General features: G+C 36.2%; 6 protein-coding genes across 6 annotated transcripts; 1 reads left to right on the top strand and 5 right to left on the bottom strand. All coding sequences in view use genetic code 12, as the record gives it.

Moving 5' to 3' along the window:
* Positions 1-416: 416 nt before the first annotated feature.
* On the bottom strand, positions 417-2,018 carry CD36_87270 (D-lactate dehydrogenase, putative; the record flags this gene model as incomplete). Its single annotated transcript, XM_002419582.1, has 1 exon — positions 417-2,018. One exon carries the CDS (start codon positions 2,016-2,018, stop codon positions 417-419), a length of 1,602 nt encoding a protein of 533 aa, XP_002419627.1.
* Positions 2,019-2,317: 299 nt separating this feature from the next.
* On the bottom strand, positions 2,318-3,232 carry CD36_87260 (Rab GTPase-interacting protein, putative; the record flags this gene model as incomplete). The annotated part of the gene is made up of 1 exon (XM_002419581.1): positions 2,318-3,232. The coding sequence occupies one exon, from the start codon at positions 3,230-3,232 to the stop codon at positions 2,318-2,320; it is 915 nt and encodes a 304-aa protein (XP_002419626.1).
* Positions 3,233-3,500: 268 nt separating this feature from the next.
* On the bottom strand, positions 3,501-4,388 carry CD36_87250 (NADP(+)-coupled glycerol dehydrogenase, putative; the record flags this gene model as incomplete). The annotated part of the gene is made up of 1 exon (XM_002419580.1): positions 3,501-4,388. One exon carries the CDS (start codon positions 4,386-4,388, stop codon positions 3,501-3,503), a length of 888 nt encoding a protein of 295 aa, XP_002419625.1.
* Positions 4,389-4,841: 453 nt separating this feature from the next.
* On the bottom strand, positions 4,842-5,711 carry CD36_87240 (NADP(+)-coupled glycerol dehydrogenase, putative; the record flags this gene model as incomplete). The annotated part of the gene is made up of 1 exon (XM_002419579.1): positions 4,842-5,711. The coding sequence occupies one exon, from the start codon at positions 5,709-5,711 to the stop codon at positions 4,842-4,844; it is 870 nt and encodes a 289-aa protein (XP_002419624.1).
* Positions 5,712-6,129: 418 nt separating this feature from the next.
* On the bottom strand, positions 6,130-10,287 carry ScPMD1 (negative regulator of sporulation, putative; the record flags this gene model as incomplete). The annotated part of the gene is made up of 1 exon (XM_002419578.1): positions 6,130-10,287. One exon carries the CDS (start codon positions 10,285-10,287, stop codon positions 6,130-6,132), a length of 4,158 nt encoding a protein of 1,385 aa, XP_002419623.1.
* A 2,256-nt stretch (positions 10,288-12,543) lies between these two features.
* CD36_87220 (intracellular protein transport protein, putative) lies at positions 12,544-16,062 on the top strand (the record flags this gene model as incomplete). The annotated part of the gene is made up of 1 exon (XM_002419577.1): positions 12,544-16,062. One exon carries the CDS (start codon positions 12,544-12,546, stop codon positions 16,060-16,062), a length of 3,519 nt encoding a protein of 1,172 aa, XP_002419622.1.
* Between the last annotated feature and the right edge of the window lie 217 nt (positions 16,063-16,279).

Genomic DNA, 16,279 nt, shown 5'->3' with positions numbered 1-16,279 from the left:
ATGCAGTAATCATACTATAATTTATTATTGTGTGTTTAATGCTACATTCTATTATCTATCAACCAACTAGGTAATTACCCCATTTTGTGTCATGTCCTTTATAGAATTGCATAATCTATATAGATTTCTCCACCAATCGGACAAATAATTCATCGGAATAGATAGACTACTAATGAATAGGAGATTATCTGTGGCTCAATTTCTTATAATTACCCCTCTATGGTTATTCGCACTTTAGAACCTGAAACTTTATCAAATCTATCATTTTATAATATCTATACAAATTCTATGAAAAAGATATGAATGAATTCATAAATTGCTGTCACACTCTAATGCATCACAGAAAGTGTCACGTGTCAAATGCACAAAAAAAAAAAAAAGAAAGCAAAGACCAAGACCAGGCCCTTCTATAATGATTAGTACTCACCCGGATCAGTTGGATCTATTTTGAATATTTTGTCGGGATTGAGGATTCTGTTCGGATCGACTGCAAGTTTGATTTTTCTCATGAGATCTATTGTATCCGAGCCTAATTCTAATTGTAAAAAGTTACGCTTGGCATTACCAACCCCATGCTCACCGGTACATGTCCCTTCATTTTGTAATCCTAACTCAATCATTTTATTAACCAATTGCTCAACTTCTGCCCTTTGTTCATGTTTGTAAAAAATGTCTGCGTGAAAATTTCCATCACCAGCATGTGCCAAAATAATTGATTGAAATGGTGATGCTTTAATTAAAGAATTGATTTCATTAAGTACTTTGGATAATTTTGATAATGGCACCGCAATATCAGTAACCCAAATTCTCACGTCTTCGTCAATTTCATTCTTTCCATAATTAATCATTGCATAAAAAGCATTTTTACGTGCAGAAAACAATTCTTCTTGTTCTTGCTTGTTTTGAGCAAACACAAATGCATTGGCATGATTGGCTTGGGTAATTTGTTGCAAAATATTGACATTCTCTTTTACAACGTTTTCGTTTATACCACCAATTTTGAAAAAAATAGTGGGACATTCCAACCAATTTCTTGTAGTATATCCGCTGTAATTCAAACAATGCATCATATCTTTATCCAAAAGTTCAATTGCAGTGGGTTGGATTCCCGACCGGAAAACTTGAGCTACAGCATTAGTAGAATCTAATATCAGCGGGAATTGCACAACAACAACCGTTTCCAGTTTGGGGATAGGATATACTTTGCATACTGCCTCAGTAACTATTCCTAAAGTGCCTTCGCTTCCAACAAACAAATTAGTCAAATTATACCCGGCACTAGATTTCCTCGGTCTATTTCTTGTTTTGATAATTGTTCCATCTGGTAAGACTGCAGTTACTGATATCACATTGGCAGACATAGCACCATATCTCGAGGCATTAATACCCGAAGCATTTGTCCCAATCATTCCAGAAATCAAACCATTAGGTCCACAATCAGTGCCAAACATCAATCCATATGGTTCCAAAACTTTATTCAAATCCTGCCAATTAACTCCTGCTTGAACAACAACATCAAGATCATTATCGTTCACTGCCAAAACTTTATTTAGCTTCGAGGTATCTATAACCACCCCTCGACGAGTTGAATGGAAATGTCCTTCCAATGAAGTACCTCCACTAAATGGAACAACAGGGACTTTATATTCATTAAGAATTTTCAATGCTTGTGAAACCTGTTCAGTGGAATCTGGGTAGATAATGAACTGTGGAACTTCATTTGGTAATGGTTTATGAGTAGTGAAATCGTTACCAGTATGATGATCAATTTCTGGCTTACTATTGACCACTGAAATACCCAATTGCTTTATTTTCGACATAACACCGGGGATCTCTTGTTCAGGACAATATTGTGGTGGTTTCAAGGAACTTAACTTGGTTGTTGATCCCAGTGGAAGTAATGATTGGTCGGTGCTTGATGCTTGTCCACATCTATACGCAACAAATGATGCTGTAGAAACTGTAACCACACTGGTAATAACCCTTGAAGAGGTTGAGCTTAACAACCTTTTCCACATCGTGCTTGGGTTTGAGAATATACCCGAGAATATTAGTATGCTCTTTCAGTTTTTTCACCAATAATAATAATAGCGCGGTTAGATTTTTTTTTTTTTTTTTTTACCACTAATCACGCAATCGAGGTACAAAATTGATAAAATCTATTATGTACTTAACGACTGAGCCAACGCCAGAAGTTTGATTTATAAAGGACTAAACCTACTCAATAACCCCATAGCAACAAGCATGCATTATTCTCTTTTCGTTGATTCCTTTTATTAGAGAAGTTTTCTCGTATTTGCTTCTTTCTCTATACGTCCTATGTAATAATGACTAGCCAACTAAGTACGGAATAAAAGAGCCCCACAGGATACATGGCCAAAGCCACTCTACCTGGGAACACCCCAGAACATTTAACACTCATAACACCTGCGTATATACTCCAAACATTCAAGACCAACATTATTAGAAGTCTTATCCACCTCCATTTAATTAACAAGGTACAGATGACTTCTCCAATGACAATAGGAAACATTGAATATCCTATTGCACTGATTGCCGATAAGAATGAAATTGTGCCACCCAATAATTGCACGTTCAATCCTATAACAAAATAAAATATCCAAATAAATGCAAACGATCCACTAAATACTTCAGTTGATTGAGATTCATTGGTGAATGCCAAAACAATAGCAAACATAAGTGAAAAAATAAGTGGTCCCCATAAATCCCAATCCAAATTATCTTGATTTATCAAATCTCTACTAGATATCCCAGTAGTTTGTTCATTGTTATTATCATCATCTATTCCGCCGCCAGGAAGTATATTCCCTAAACGTTCAGGAATGTTTATACCGTTAGAATTGGCAAAACTAACAAATCGTGATTGCTGTCTCTTGGCCAATTGTGCCAATTGCATCGGCCATATGACTATAGCCAATCGTTTACCAATTTGTAATAAATCTCTTTTCAAAGTTACCCAAACAGGTTCATCTAATGTATCCCCACCAGAATACTGGCGTTCCTTTATTTTCACATTTACAGGTAATTGACCTCCATAATTCCCAGAAAATGGTCCAAATGCTGATGATAAATCAACTTTAGGAAGAAGATTGAACGCTGAGAATGGTGATGTACCACCCCCTTGATTATTTCTTGAAGTATTTGGTGTTTCCAGATCATCTGGTATAATGAATTCATCAATATCAGGAGTTACATGGTTTGAGTACGACATGATAAATGTTTTAAGATGTTGTTGGTGTTGTGTCAATACTGTGATTGATATTAGAACAACATCAATAAGAAAAAAAAAACAAAAAGAAAATCACTTTAACTTGAAACAAAAATACTCCTGTGGTCATAATTCAACAAGGTCGTGCGCTATATCAAATCACCTACTTACATAGCAAATAATAAACTTTAAATTCAACAAAATGTGTCTAATTTAAACTCTCTCTCTATATATGTATGTAGAAACATTTAATAATGTTATGGTGGTTAGTTTAATCGTCAAAGTTGTTGAAAGCAGGGCTACAAGTTCTAACAACACCATCTTTTTCCGACAATTTGTTCAAAGTTTCGAAATCTTCTGAAGGCAAAGTGAAGGTTTTCAAGTTAGAAATAACTCTTGATTCGGTGACAGATTTAGGTAAAACAACTGTCTTTCTTTGGATGGCCCAAGATACTAAAACTTGTGCTGGCTCAACACCGTTCTTTTCAGCAATTTTAACAATGGTTTCATTCTTGAACAATGGAGAGTTTGCAGAGCCCAATGGTGAATAAGCTTCCAAGACGATACCTTTTTCTTTCAAATAGTCATATAATTCAGGTTGAGTCAACAATGGATGTGCTTCAATTTGGTTGGCGGCAGGGACAACATCGACACCTTCTGAAGACAATAATCTTTCCAATTTCTTTTTGGTGAAATTAGAAACACCAATTGCTCTGATTTTCTTAGTATTCTTATAAATTTTTTGTAAAGCTTTATAAGTATCGACATAATCAAAATCAGTGTATGGTTTATCGGTAGATGGGTCAATTGAGGCTGGCCAATGGATCAAATATAAGTCAACATATTCAAGACCTAATTTTTTTAAAGAAGTCTCTAATGCTTCTTCAATATTCTTATGGTCAGCATTCCACAATTTAGTAGTAACAAACAATTCTTCTCTTGGAACACCAGAATCCTTGATGGCCCTACCAACCTCTTCTTCATTTCCATAAATTGCAGCAGTGTCAATGTGCTTGTATCCATTTTTAAGAGCAGCTAATACGGCTCTGTAAGCTTCATCTCCATCAGTTGCTCGCCAAGTACCCAAGCCAACAGCAGGGATTTTGCTTCCGTTGTTTAAAGTGAAATAATCTGTGTTAACTTGCAATTGAGCTGGCATCTTGTTTAGTTTTTATAGTAGGAGAATGAAAAAAAAAAAAAAAAAGAAACATTTATTTGTCAGGATCCTGTTGCCAAGGATTTTTTTCCGCTGTTTAAATAGATCTGGGAAGTCCAGTTGTCAACTATTTTTGGGGGAGGGGAGAGAATAGGCAAAAGTGGGGGCGGGAGGAGGATAAGCCACAATAGCAAACGGACAAATTGCCATACAATGCTCAAATTTAAAAGTGCCATTGATGACAAACAAACAAATTACATCATCTGATTCCGCCAAATGAAATCATACCACAGCAATGTCAAGACTCGACACTATTTAATCAAAGTAGGAAAGAGAGACAAAATACAATATATCCCACAATTGACGATTTATTATATATATTATCGTTTACACAGTTTATCTAGCAAAAATAAAAAAGACAAATCCCAGACTCAGTCAGTACACAAAACATAACAATTAATCTTGGAAATTCTTGAAAGGGTTGATGATTCGAGTGGTACCTTCTTCTTCAGACAACTTATTCAAGGTATTAAAATCTTCTGCTGATAATTCAAATGTTTTCAAATTTGACACGAGTCTTGATTCTGTGACAGATTTTGGCAAAACCACGGTTTTTCTTTGAATAGCCCACGAAATCAAAACTTGAGCAGGATCAACTCCATTCTTTTCAGCAATTTCAACTATGGTTTTATTTTTAATCAATGGTGAGTTGCTTGTACCCAATGGAGAGTACGCTTCCAATACGATTCCCTTCTCTTTTAAATAATCATACAATTCTGGTTGAGGTAATAATGGATGTGCTTCAACTTGGTTGACTGCTGGCACGACATCTACCCCATCAGCTGATAACAATTTTTCTAATTGACTCTTGGTAAAGTTGGAGACTCCAATTGATTTGATTTTGGTAGTTGTTTTATAAATTTTTTGCAACTCTTTATAAGTATCAACGTAGTCATAATCTGGGTATGGCTGGTTAGTTGATTTATCAATAGATACTGGCCAATGAACTAAATATAAATCAACATAATCAAGACCCAATTTCTTCAACGACGTTTCTAAAGCTTGTTGAACATTTTTGTGGTCATTATTCCATACTTTTGTGGTAATAAACAATTCTTCTCTTGGTATGCCAGATTCTTTAATTGCTTGGCCAACTTGTTCTTCATTTTTGTATATTGTTGCTGTATCAATGTGTCTGTATCCAAGTTTGAGTGCTGTCAAAAAGGCATCTTTATTAGATTCCCAAGTGCCTAATCCAATAACTGGGATTTTGTTGCCATTATTCAAAGTAATACGGTCGTTGTTAGACTTTAATTGATTGGACATAGTTTAATTGTAGAATATGAAAGAAAGAGGTGTTTGGGAAATTGATTTAAATTGGCAGCAACTACATAGAATATCAAGGATTTATATATAAGACGAGTAACTTTTTTTTGTGGTTGAGCCACAATGAAGAAACTAACAAAAATGGTGGTGGCATATGAAAAATCATTAACACAGTATTGTGATGTGTAGCATAATTCACGACATTCTCATTAAATGTTTCATAAACTCCAGTGTACGAGTTGTTTTCTACAATCTTATTTGTGAATATGTGGCACCAATCAGTAAAAAACAAGTGATTTTCTGTAGTCGGCCCTTTATATTGTAAGTGAGACAATATTTTACTAATCGGAATGGTGAAAACTAGTACATACAATTTACCTATTAAACCAATCGAACATACATGTATATACCTATATTATTATCTTTTTAATCCCGTCAACAATCCGAATATTCCACGTTTTTTACTACTAGATTTAATAGATGACGCAGAACTTGAATCCTGGTCTTCAGTTTTGTTTGTAGGAGTTCTAGAAAGCATAGTTTGTTGTAATTTACCTCTAAAACTTTTATCAGAAGTCAGTTTTTCCATGGGTGTGATGTCTGTCACTGATCTAAGAGCTTTAAAGCTTGTATGCGACGCAATACGAGAGAGTGACGATGCGCTTTTGGTTAGTTTTGGCAATTGTCCTTCCAGTACTTGTTGCTGGGGTAGCCTTGGAGAAGGAGCACCCGAGATTGAAGGTGAAGGTGAAGGTGTCACTGTTGATACTGTAGGTATTATTGGTGACAGCTTCAGTTGCAATTGCAGTTCCCTTAATTGATTGGCTGACTTCATTGCCAAATTACGGGAGCCACTTGGTACCTGAGTCAATTGGAACTCAATATCAGCCATTTCCTTTTCGATATCGGCTTTGCATTTGCGAAACTTTGCTGTCATAGCTTTTAAATTAGATGTTCGAAGAAGCATTTTCATATCTGTGACCAAAGTCGCAGTTTCAAAAATTAGATCAATGGCATAATCAGAAGGGGCATCTGATGCAACTAGCTCGTCCAACGTAGTTAAACTCTCATGATCGTCACCACCCGCAACAATCAGATGGGCATGATGCTCATTTTGTTCTTCCTCTAATTTTTCAATCGCAGCCAAACCTTGTCTATCGAAAATGGATTTGGATCTGGGCCCAATAGTAGGCAATGATTTGTCTTTCGCTTCCAAATAAACCAACCCATACTCTTTGTCAACCTCATCTTCTTCGCTTGTTGAACCGGTTCTAGACTCGTCTTCATCATCATTAGTAACCGTTTCTTGTTGTTGTTTTTCTCCTTCTTCCAATATACTTTCGGTTGTAGTTGCGACTTCTTTTGGTATCGAGGTATTTCGCAGATTATTACTTGTAACAGATTTCTTTTTCAAAGAGATCGCAACACTATCAGCATGAATTTTTGAAGCTTTTTTCAACAAAGTGATATCAAGGTATCCATCATCGACACTATCCAAAAACCCATCATATTCATCCATGGGGAACTCATAATCAGGATCAGTGGGGATGTTTGCTTCATGTCTTAATTTCAAATACCTTGCTTTCAACTTACGTGCTTCCCCAATAATATACGCCTCCTTTTTCCCAATCACACCAAACAAAATTTCGCTTATTAAGTCATAAAGCAACGGCACACGATAGAATTTAGATATCAATAAATTGTCCATCAATGTTGGTGCTAGCAACCATTTGTTTCCGATTTGTCCGGTGTACAAGTATTCACAAAATGCTTTGACAGTCAACGTTGTAAATGGGATGTAAAGCTTCCTTGGGATTAAAGAAGGTTCCATTTTAAAATTCTCACTGTCAATATTATCAAAATTCAAAAGTGCATTGTCAAACATGCTTATTGGGTTTTTATTAAATTCTTGAATACCAATAGAGCTCTCGTCAGAGTCTTGATTGTCACCAGGTACCCCGCTAACTTTTGCCATCGATGATTTTCCTGATGAAAATGAGTCAAGTGAGCTTTCAATGGCTCCGTCATTCATATCAAACGATTTTTTTCTCAAATTGGACGGTTGCTTACCATAATTTGCCTTCAAGCTGGGAAATGGAGAGCTGAACAAATCTGATGAGCCACCACTTTGTCCAGACACCGAAGGCCGTGGAGAAGAAAATGGCGACTCGCGTGGTGATCTTGATACTGGAATATTTCTTAAAACTGTTAATGTGTGTATTAGTGATGATCTTGGGGAGCTAGGATCTTGTGAATTTTTTCGAGAAGCACTCCTATATGATGCTGGAGCTGCTGGAACAGCAGGTATTTGCTCGTCTGGCAAAGGTAATTGGGGTGGTATATCCTGCAAATGAGAAGTTAATAAAGAGCTTGAATTGGATTGAAATGAGCTTGTAGAGTTTTTCCTCGGCATTACATGGTGGGGATCTATTGCTGTTGAAACTGATGAACCGCCCGTTTTCCTGTCCTTGTTGCTGTCGGTCCCATCCTCACGATTAATTGATTCGCTCGAATCTTGAAATGGTAATCTGAACTGTGGAACATCCTTGTGAGACTTGTGAACTGAACTTAATCCTGGTTTTTCCTTTTTCTCGTGTTCATCTGAGGAGGAAGAAAGCAATGACTCACTTAAGGAAAATTTCAATTTGGGAATATCACTTGAACTTGAATCAGAGTTAGAGGATTTTGACCTCAATCTTTGATTCTCGTCTAACCCGAGTGCTTGGTCGGTTTCAAACTTGTCAACGGCATTAATATAGCCTTTGGCTAACAACAGAATAAAATGCTGGCCCCATCTCTCCATCAATACTGCTGACGAAACGGGAATTCTGTCACCGTTACACGAAACCAACTCAATATCAGAAATTAAATCACCAATCCTGTTAAATGCATTCCTACCTAATGTTATTGCCTCTGGTGGGAAAACTGATCTTATTGTTGTATATGTGGTTTTGGGGGCTGCATAATGAACGTAGTCACTAAAACTCACAGCAGTTGGTGATTTGTCACTACCAAATGATGAAAATGATTGTCTTCTCAGATTGGACAATGGGATAGGAACGTCTAATACGCTTTCAGCCGCTTTATCGCTGCTACTGTCTGTCAGATCCTCCGTGGTGCTTTCAAGTGATAGTTCACCTTTCAGAAAGTTCTCATTTTGACTCTTGCTTCGGTGGTGTCTTTGTTCGCCATGAGAAACAAACGAGCTTCTCCTATTACTTGATCTATCTTTTGACAATTCAGAACTAACTAGAATATTGGTTATGGGCAAGCTAACAGTCAACATGATGCTGAAAAATCGGACACTGCTAGTTGTTCTAGAAGTCATACTATTGCCAATTAGAATAACTTTATGATGAGACTGCCATGCAAAGCCACCCCAAAATCTATGACTGCCATATTCATGACTACAGAATATGTTCAACCGAGACCATTTGCCCGTTGGCCTATTGTATACAAAAATTGAGATCTCGTATTCATCGGGTAGAAATCCAGTTAGCACAATATTTTGGCCAAACAAACCTGCAGTCGGATATCTTAGATTATAAGGGACAATCAGTTGTTTTGATTTTGCGACACGTGAATTCTTGTGAAGACGTAATACTCTACCACTTTTAATTTCCCTTTTCCCTACTTTAAATGAAACCAAAGAATTCTGACTGCCTCCACTGTGTCTAGTCGGACCATACACTACAATACTCTCATGATGGTTGGTAGGGTTTTTGTTGTGTGTACGGTTTGGTATATCGGAATCTTCGGTGATGCTCAAAATAGCATTTCTTGTTTGATCAACATTCAAAAAATGTTCTGGGCTTGAAGCAAATTCATTCAATCCAGTTGCTTTGTCTTTTGCATCGTCTCCAGTAGTGGCCACTAATCGGAAAGGTTGTGAGCCCACGTATCTTTTCTCCACCAAGTCAAAAATAGAGTTGTCGTAAATATCATTGGATTGTTTATCTTTACCCCCGGCAATAAATAGTCCGAAATGATCTTTTCTGTTGGCAAAGGACAAACTAGAAACAACAGTCAATTTATGATTGAAACGTGGGCATGGCACTGCGTCGTCTAGTTCATAATTTGACCCATCATCTAGTAATGTCCATTTCTTAAGTTCCAAGTCAAACTCCCACAAATCATTGCATGGAACTAATGTTGCATCGTTGTCATTTTCTTGCAGTAGAGCCAATCCACCAAATAGATATAGACAATTGTTAAACGCACAAATCTGATGCAACAATCTAGGCTTTGGTCGTATTTCTGAGTTTTCTAGAACAACACGGGACCAATTTCTTTCTATTAAACTTAAATAAAAAAGCTCCCCAGACAAGTATTTTTCAACGGTTTTATATTTTGATGCTGATATGTTTATCCGATTGTAAAAAATCTCATTTAGTTCAGGGATGGTGTAGTTCAGTAGTTCTAAACCTATTGTTAATCCCCCATGGACAAAGATTAAAGAGTTGTATAGTGTAGATGCTGAACCTGTTCTAACATTTAAATTCAAACGATCATCTTTTTCAGTGGGGGGTAATTGTAGACTGTAACAGGCGCTTGCTGTGGGTATTAATGTAGACATGGTATTGTATGATTCTGCCAACTTCTACGCCAAGCACTAACTTGTGCCTAAAGATCTAATAAAGTCAATCCAAACAAAAAAGTGGAGGAGGGTGAAAACAGATTCTTTATACAAGATGTTTTCTGTTATAAGTTGGATGAAGATATGATATTAGGGTAAAGAAAATTGTAAGCTTGATAATTTTTTTTTTTTTTTTTTGTATGTCTCATTTCTAGATTTGCTACAAATGTGAGCTTGTTTATATACACTATTATATAACCCGCAAGTCTGAGTGGTTAAAATGTCTCATCCTAAAAATAAAATAGAAAAACAATACTAAAACAATACAAAGTTGAAGAACAAAGAGAGAATAGAAGAAAGCAGAAAAAAAAGTCACAGCCTTTTTAATTATAAGTTTTCAACATATCGTCAATATTTCGATGTTTAAGGAGAATAAATTACTGTTGTATAAAAGAGATATCAAGAGTTTGTTAGGCTTAAATTTGTAGGTCATCAATTGTGGAGGGTTTAGTTTGTGTCAGTTTCGCAAGAGATCATTTGATCTACGACAAGGAGGTGGGACATAGCAGGTAAGGAATCTTGATTTGACCACCTTCACCATTAAGAAACACAACAAAGCTAACATAAAACTCTTAAGACATTAAATCACACCATACTAAACAATAAAGATTATTGTTTTTCATTCAAATAACGAGTACGAACGTCTTGCGGTTTGTTTCCCCTCCCCTTCGCGAACTTTTTCTCTCAGTCTTATTGACAAATTAGAAAAACAGCACTAAAGTCTCTCTATTATAATCTGGTATCGATTTCTATTTGTTCCATCTATCGGATCGTGTTTCCAGATGTATTTCTAGAAATTCAGAAAGAAAGATTGCAAGGTTTGTAGAATTGACTGATTTAATCTAGTTTTCGAGATAAATTGGGAAGAAAACTGAAGGAAATTTGCTGCTACCTAGACTTGATAAGTCTTTTATTTTTAATCGATACGAAAAGTATAAATGAATGCTCCTTGCCAAGTTACTTCATTCAAGTTTGTTGGACCTACAACACAACTCAAAGTGTATATCCACCTGTTAGCACTTAAAGACAACATATACATTTTCATATATAGATGGTGTGAAGCAGACGGCTTTGTGTATGGTTATGTTTTTTCCAGAGATAAGTAGATACCCAAATAGGAAGGTCAATGGACTAATCGAGAATCCAATCAACCTAATGTAACTGTGATCGAAGCTATAATACTATTGGCTTTACTTAATCTAAATGATGAGTTCAAGCTTTGTTTACAATTCTTCAGATAGTTACAAAGACAAAACCTCCATAACTCATTCATAGAACGATGATTCAGAGGTTGTCAAATGCTTAATATTAAACCCACGTACTGAACAAAAAGTGATGTATATCACGCTTTAGTCAATATCTAAAATATTCTGGAATTCGAGCAATGGCAGACCTTAGTTGAAGGAAGAATCTATCGAAGAACTTCGTTCACCAAACTTAGTTTTTGTGATACCAACCCTCAAGAAAATAACAAGAAAAAAAAATTCTTAGAGAACTCGTCGTTTGCTCAATACCTTACCATAATCAAAATAATAATTGACAAAGATCCCTATATTTTGAAAGGGATATTACATTATTATAACAATTTAACTTTAGGTTTTTGTTTTTTCATTCGGTTTCATCTATACCGATTACAATTGAAGTCAATTTGGTTGAGAATGTGTATTGTATTACAACAACAAGATTCTTCGTCACAAATCTGAAATTGTGGATATTTAGTCGAGAGTCCAAACAATTTTGGCACATGATTACACTTAATCATATGTTTTTACACTTTACAAACAAATGATAATGCCAAAAGTGTTTGTCAATCTGGTTTTGAGTTTCTGTAGAATTTCATTTAATTTTGTTTATTCGGGATTTCTTTCAATTATTTCTTCTCCGTGTTTCTTCTTATTGTTGGATTTCTTCCTGCACACCCCCTCCTTTTTTATTTGCTTGCCCACTCCCTTTTTGGGCCATTTCATCATCATCAATTTTCAACATACATTGACACACAGTTTATTTATCCACACACAAATTTCATTGCTATCACTATAGTTTAATATTGCTCTTTATTTCTTTCCCAATTTTCCCTCCTTCAATTTCTTTTTTCTTCATTTTTTTTTTTTTTTGTTTTTATTTAATTATATTTTTCTATTTACCTTTTGTTTTGTCATTACTATTTATTCGTTAACTTAATACCTGGTTGTTAATATGTCCGAAACAAAAGAAGCAACCAAACCAACCAAGAATGGGTCCCAAGGCATATTGAAGAAGTTGGCTAGTGGAAATACTTGGGTATCTCCATTCAGATCACAAGCTTCTGATGAGGATCCTAAAGCTAAGAAGAAAATCAATTTGTACAAGCAATTCAAAGAATCAAACAAGCTTGAACATATTAAGGTTCCCGTTAAATATTCTTACCATCCAACTTTAGAAGCCGAGGCCAAGAAGAAGAAGGCAGCTGAGGCTGAAGCCAAAAAGGCCAAAGAAACACCAGCAGCAGCTACAACCATTGAAGCGAAAGATGGCGATGTAGAAGATGAAACAAAGGCCGAAGAAGCTGAAGAAAAACTTGACACTGATGCTAAGGAGCCATTGATTGAAGATGAGACAAATGAAGAAGCGAAAGTTGACACCGATGCCAAGGAACCATTGGTTGAAGACGAAGCCCAACCAGAAACAGCCAATGAAGCCGAGGAAAATGAAGAAGAACTTGAAGATAAGGCTGAAGAAAAGCTTATCACCGATGAACCAGCGGACGAAGAAACAGAAGTTGCTGAACCCAAAGAAACTTCAGCCGTGTCCGAAAACAAAGAAGAAGTTGCTGAACCAGAGATTGAAGATGGAGAAGCACTCAAAGGCGACGATAACATTGAGAAACAAGTCAAAGAAACCCCAATTGAACTTGTTGATCAACCATCTCAATTCAAGTATGAACCAGTTGAATTGCCAAATAAGGAAACTTTGGATAAATTACAAGACAAGCCTGTATTGTTGAGACACTATCAAGAATTGAATGCTATTGGAGTTGGTTCAATTGCCAACAGAATCGAGGATCCAAACAAGGTTATTGAATTGGGTTCCGGATTGAGAATGACTCAGCAACAATTGTTGGACATTGCTGCTAAAAGAGTTGCACCAGTGATTACTAATATCAATGACGAAGTTTCCAAAACAAGACAAGAAGATGAAATTAAAAGACAACAAAGTTTGGACAACAAGGTGAAGAAGCATGAAGGTAAATTGCAATCTGATTTTGAAAAGTATCTTGGTAAAATTGGTAAGAAAAAGGACAAATTCAATAAAGAGATTGAAGATAAGTTGACTAACTTCGACACCATGATTAAAAAATCAAACAACACTGCTATTGAATTCGAGAAAACAACTAAAGGTGAAATTGAAACTGCCAATAAGGAGTATGAAGAACGTGAAACAAAAGCAGTTGAACAACATGCTACTGACAAGGAAACTATTGAGAAAAACCACGAAGAGTTGTTAGCTACGAAAAAGCAAGAATTGGAAGATGCTAAGACTGGTCAAGAAACTGCCACCCAAGAAATTGAAGAATTGAAGGACAAGAAAACTGAATTAGATGACAAGAATTCCGAATTGGCTGATAAAATTGAGCAATTGACTGCCCAATTGAATACCGAGCTTGCCAAATTGGATGATTTGAAAGCTAATCACAAGGAACACCAAGATTCTATTGATGCTAACTTGTCCAAGAAGCAAGAATTGGATGCTAACTTGACGACCATTCGTAAAGATCTTTCTGATAAAAAGGAGAAACACAAAGGCTTACTGGCAGAAGTTGGTGTTTTGACTGGCGCTGCTACTGCCTATGCGGCTAGATTAACTAGCTTGCACACCGACAAAGAAGACAGAGCCAAGAGACTTGCTGAAGCTAAAGAGAAACACGCTTCTTGGTTACAAGAGAAGCGAGAATTGGCAGAACAAACTGCAAGAGAACATGAACGTAAGAGATTAGAAGCAACTCATGATTACGAGACTCAAAAACACCTTGAAGAATTAGAAAGACAAAAACAGAAGGAAGAACGTGAAAGAAAAGAGAAAGAAGAAGCTGAAGAAAGAGAAAGACAGGCCAAGATTGAAGCTGAAGAACGTGAAAGAAAGGAAAAAGAGGAAGCCGAAGAGAAGGCAAGAATTGAAAAAGAACAAGCTGAAAAAGAGGCCAAAGAAAAAGAATTGAAAGAGCAACAAGAGAAAGAAGAGGCCGAGAAGAGAAAGAATGATGTTGAGTTCCAAGTCTCTCAAGCAATCTTGTCAAGAGAAAATGACCAAAAGAAGTTTGAAGAGGAGAGGACTGAAAGTGAGCGCGTTTACAATGAACGTAAAGCCAAAGAAAAGGAAGAAACCGATAGATTGTTGAAAGAAATTGAAGATTTGAAAGCTGAAAAGGAAAAAGCTGCTGAGTTAGAAAGAGAAGAAGCAGAAAAAGTTGCACAAGCTAAATTGGCACAAATTGAAAAATTGAAACAAGAACACGAAGCTAAAACCAAATTGTTCAACGATAAATTGGAGTTTGAAAACTTGCAAAAGCAAAGATTAGAAGAAGAAGTTGCCAATTTGAAAAAGATTAGGGAATTGAGAGAAGAAAAGGCAAGATTGGCAAGCGAACAGTACAAAGACCCTGAATTAGAAAGAGTCAAGAAATTGATTCAAGAAAGGGAATTGGAAGTGGACAGATTGACCAAAGTGATTGAGTTTGAAAAACCAGAACAGACGTCATCTGAAGGCAGTCATTTTTTAGGAATTAGCAATGATAGTAAATCTGGAGCTATTCCCGCTATAAAATCCAAGGATGTTGTTGTTGACAATAATGGAAGTTCTCATTCAAAGAATGTAAACACTGGTAACCAAACTAGAACGGAAAATGTAAATGCCGATAAGAAGAAAGACCATCATTATGGAGGAGCAGCTTTAGGAATTGCTGGAGGAATTTTAGCAGCTACTGGCGCTGGAGCAGTGGCAGCTGGTAGTGCTGGAAAGAATGCTGTTTCAGGTATTACTAGTGGTGTTTCGAATACTGTTCCATCTGGTAATAAAGATGTTCAATTACCAAGTAGCGGTACACAAGATACTACCACTACTACTATTTCTGCACCAGATCAAAGTCAATCTCTGTCCCCTGTTGCAACTATCACTGAACCAAGTGCTTCCGCCCCAAGTATTCCTACTTCAAGCAACACTAGTACGATTTCTTCCAAGAAAAATGCTGCTAGTGTCACACCCACTCCAATTGAAGCACAACGAACCAATAGTCTTAGTGACAAGTTTAAAGGTTGGGGAAGAAAGTTAAGCAAGAAGGATAAATCCATAGATGCTAAGTCGGCAGCAGAAACAGCTGACAATACGGGTGTTGTAGCTAAAGATGACAATAAACCAGTTGGTGGAATCACAGCTTTGGATGCAGAGAAAAACACTGTTGTTGCCAGAGACACCAAACCAATTGGTGGTGTCAATGCCAATGATATCGAAGAAAAACCTACTGTTGGTGTTTTTGTTTCCAAGAATATTTCCAGTAGCAAAACTTCTACTGGTGCTGATAATGAATCTTTTGAAATTCAATCTGTTTATGAAGTTGTTTCAGATAATGAATTTGAAGCAAACAAACACAATCCTAATTATTTTGAAGTTAGTCCAGAAGAGTTTAACAAACATAAGAATTTGGAAAATAAGGTAGTCCTTATAGAAAAAATCACCGAATAGTTTGTTTTTAACCGAGAAATTAAGAAAGAAAGAGGCAAAAAGTTCTAATTGCGTTTATCATACTTTCCAGTCATTTAACGTTTGTTTTCATTTTTTAATTCATCTCTGATTTTTTTTTTTTTTAGCTTTTTGATTATTTTTTTTATTCTTATTGACAATTGATTCTAATTGATGTCTTGAGTTTGTGACAAGTCATGTCACTAGTTTTTCTTATATT

This window comes from Candida dubliniensis, chromosome 3 (genome assembly GCF_000026945.1).
Source record: "Candida dubliniensis CD36 chromosome 3, complete sequence".
NCBI lineage: Eukaryota > Fungi > Ascomycota > Pichiomycetes > Serinales > Debaryomycetaceae > Candida > Candida dubliniensis.
The sequence above is the reverse complement of the archived record's forward strand: the minus strand, read 5'-3'. Positions and strand labels throughout refer to the sequence as shown.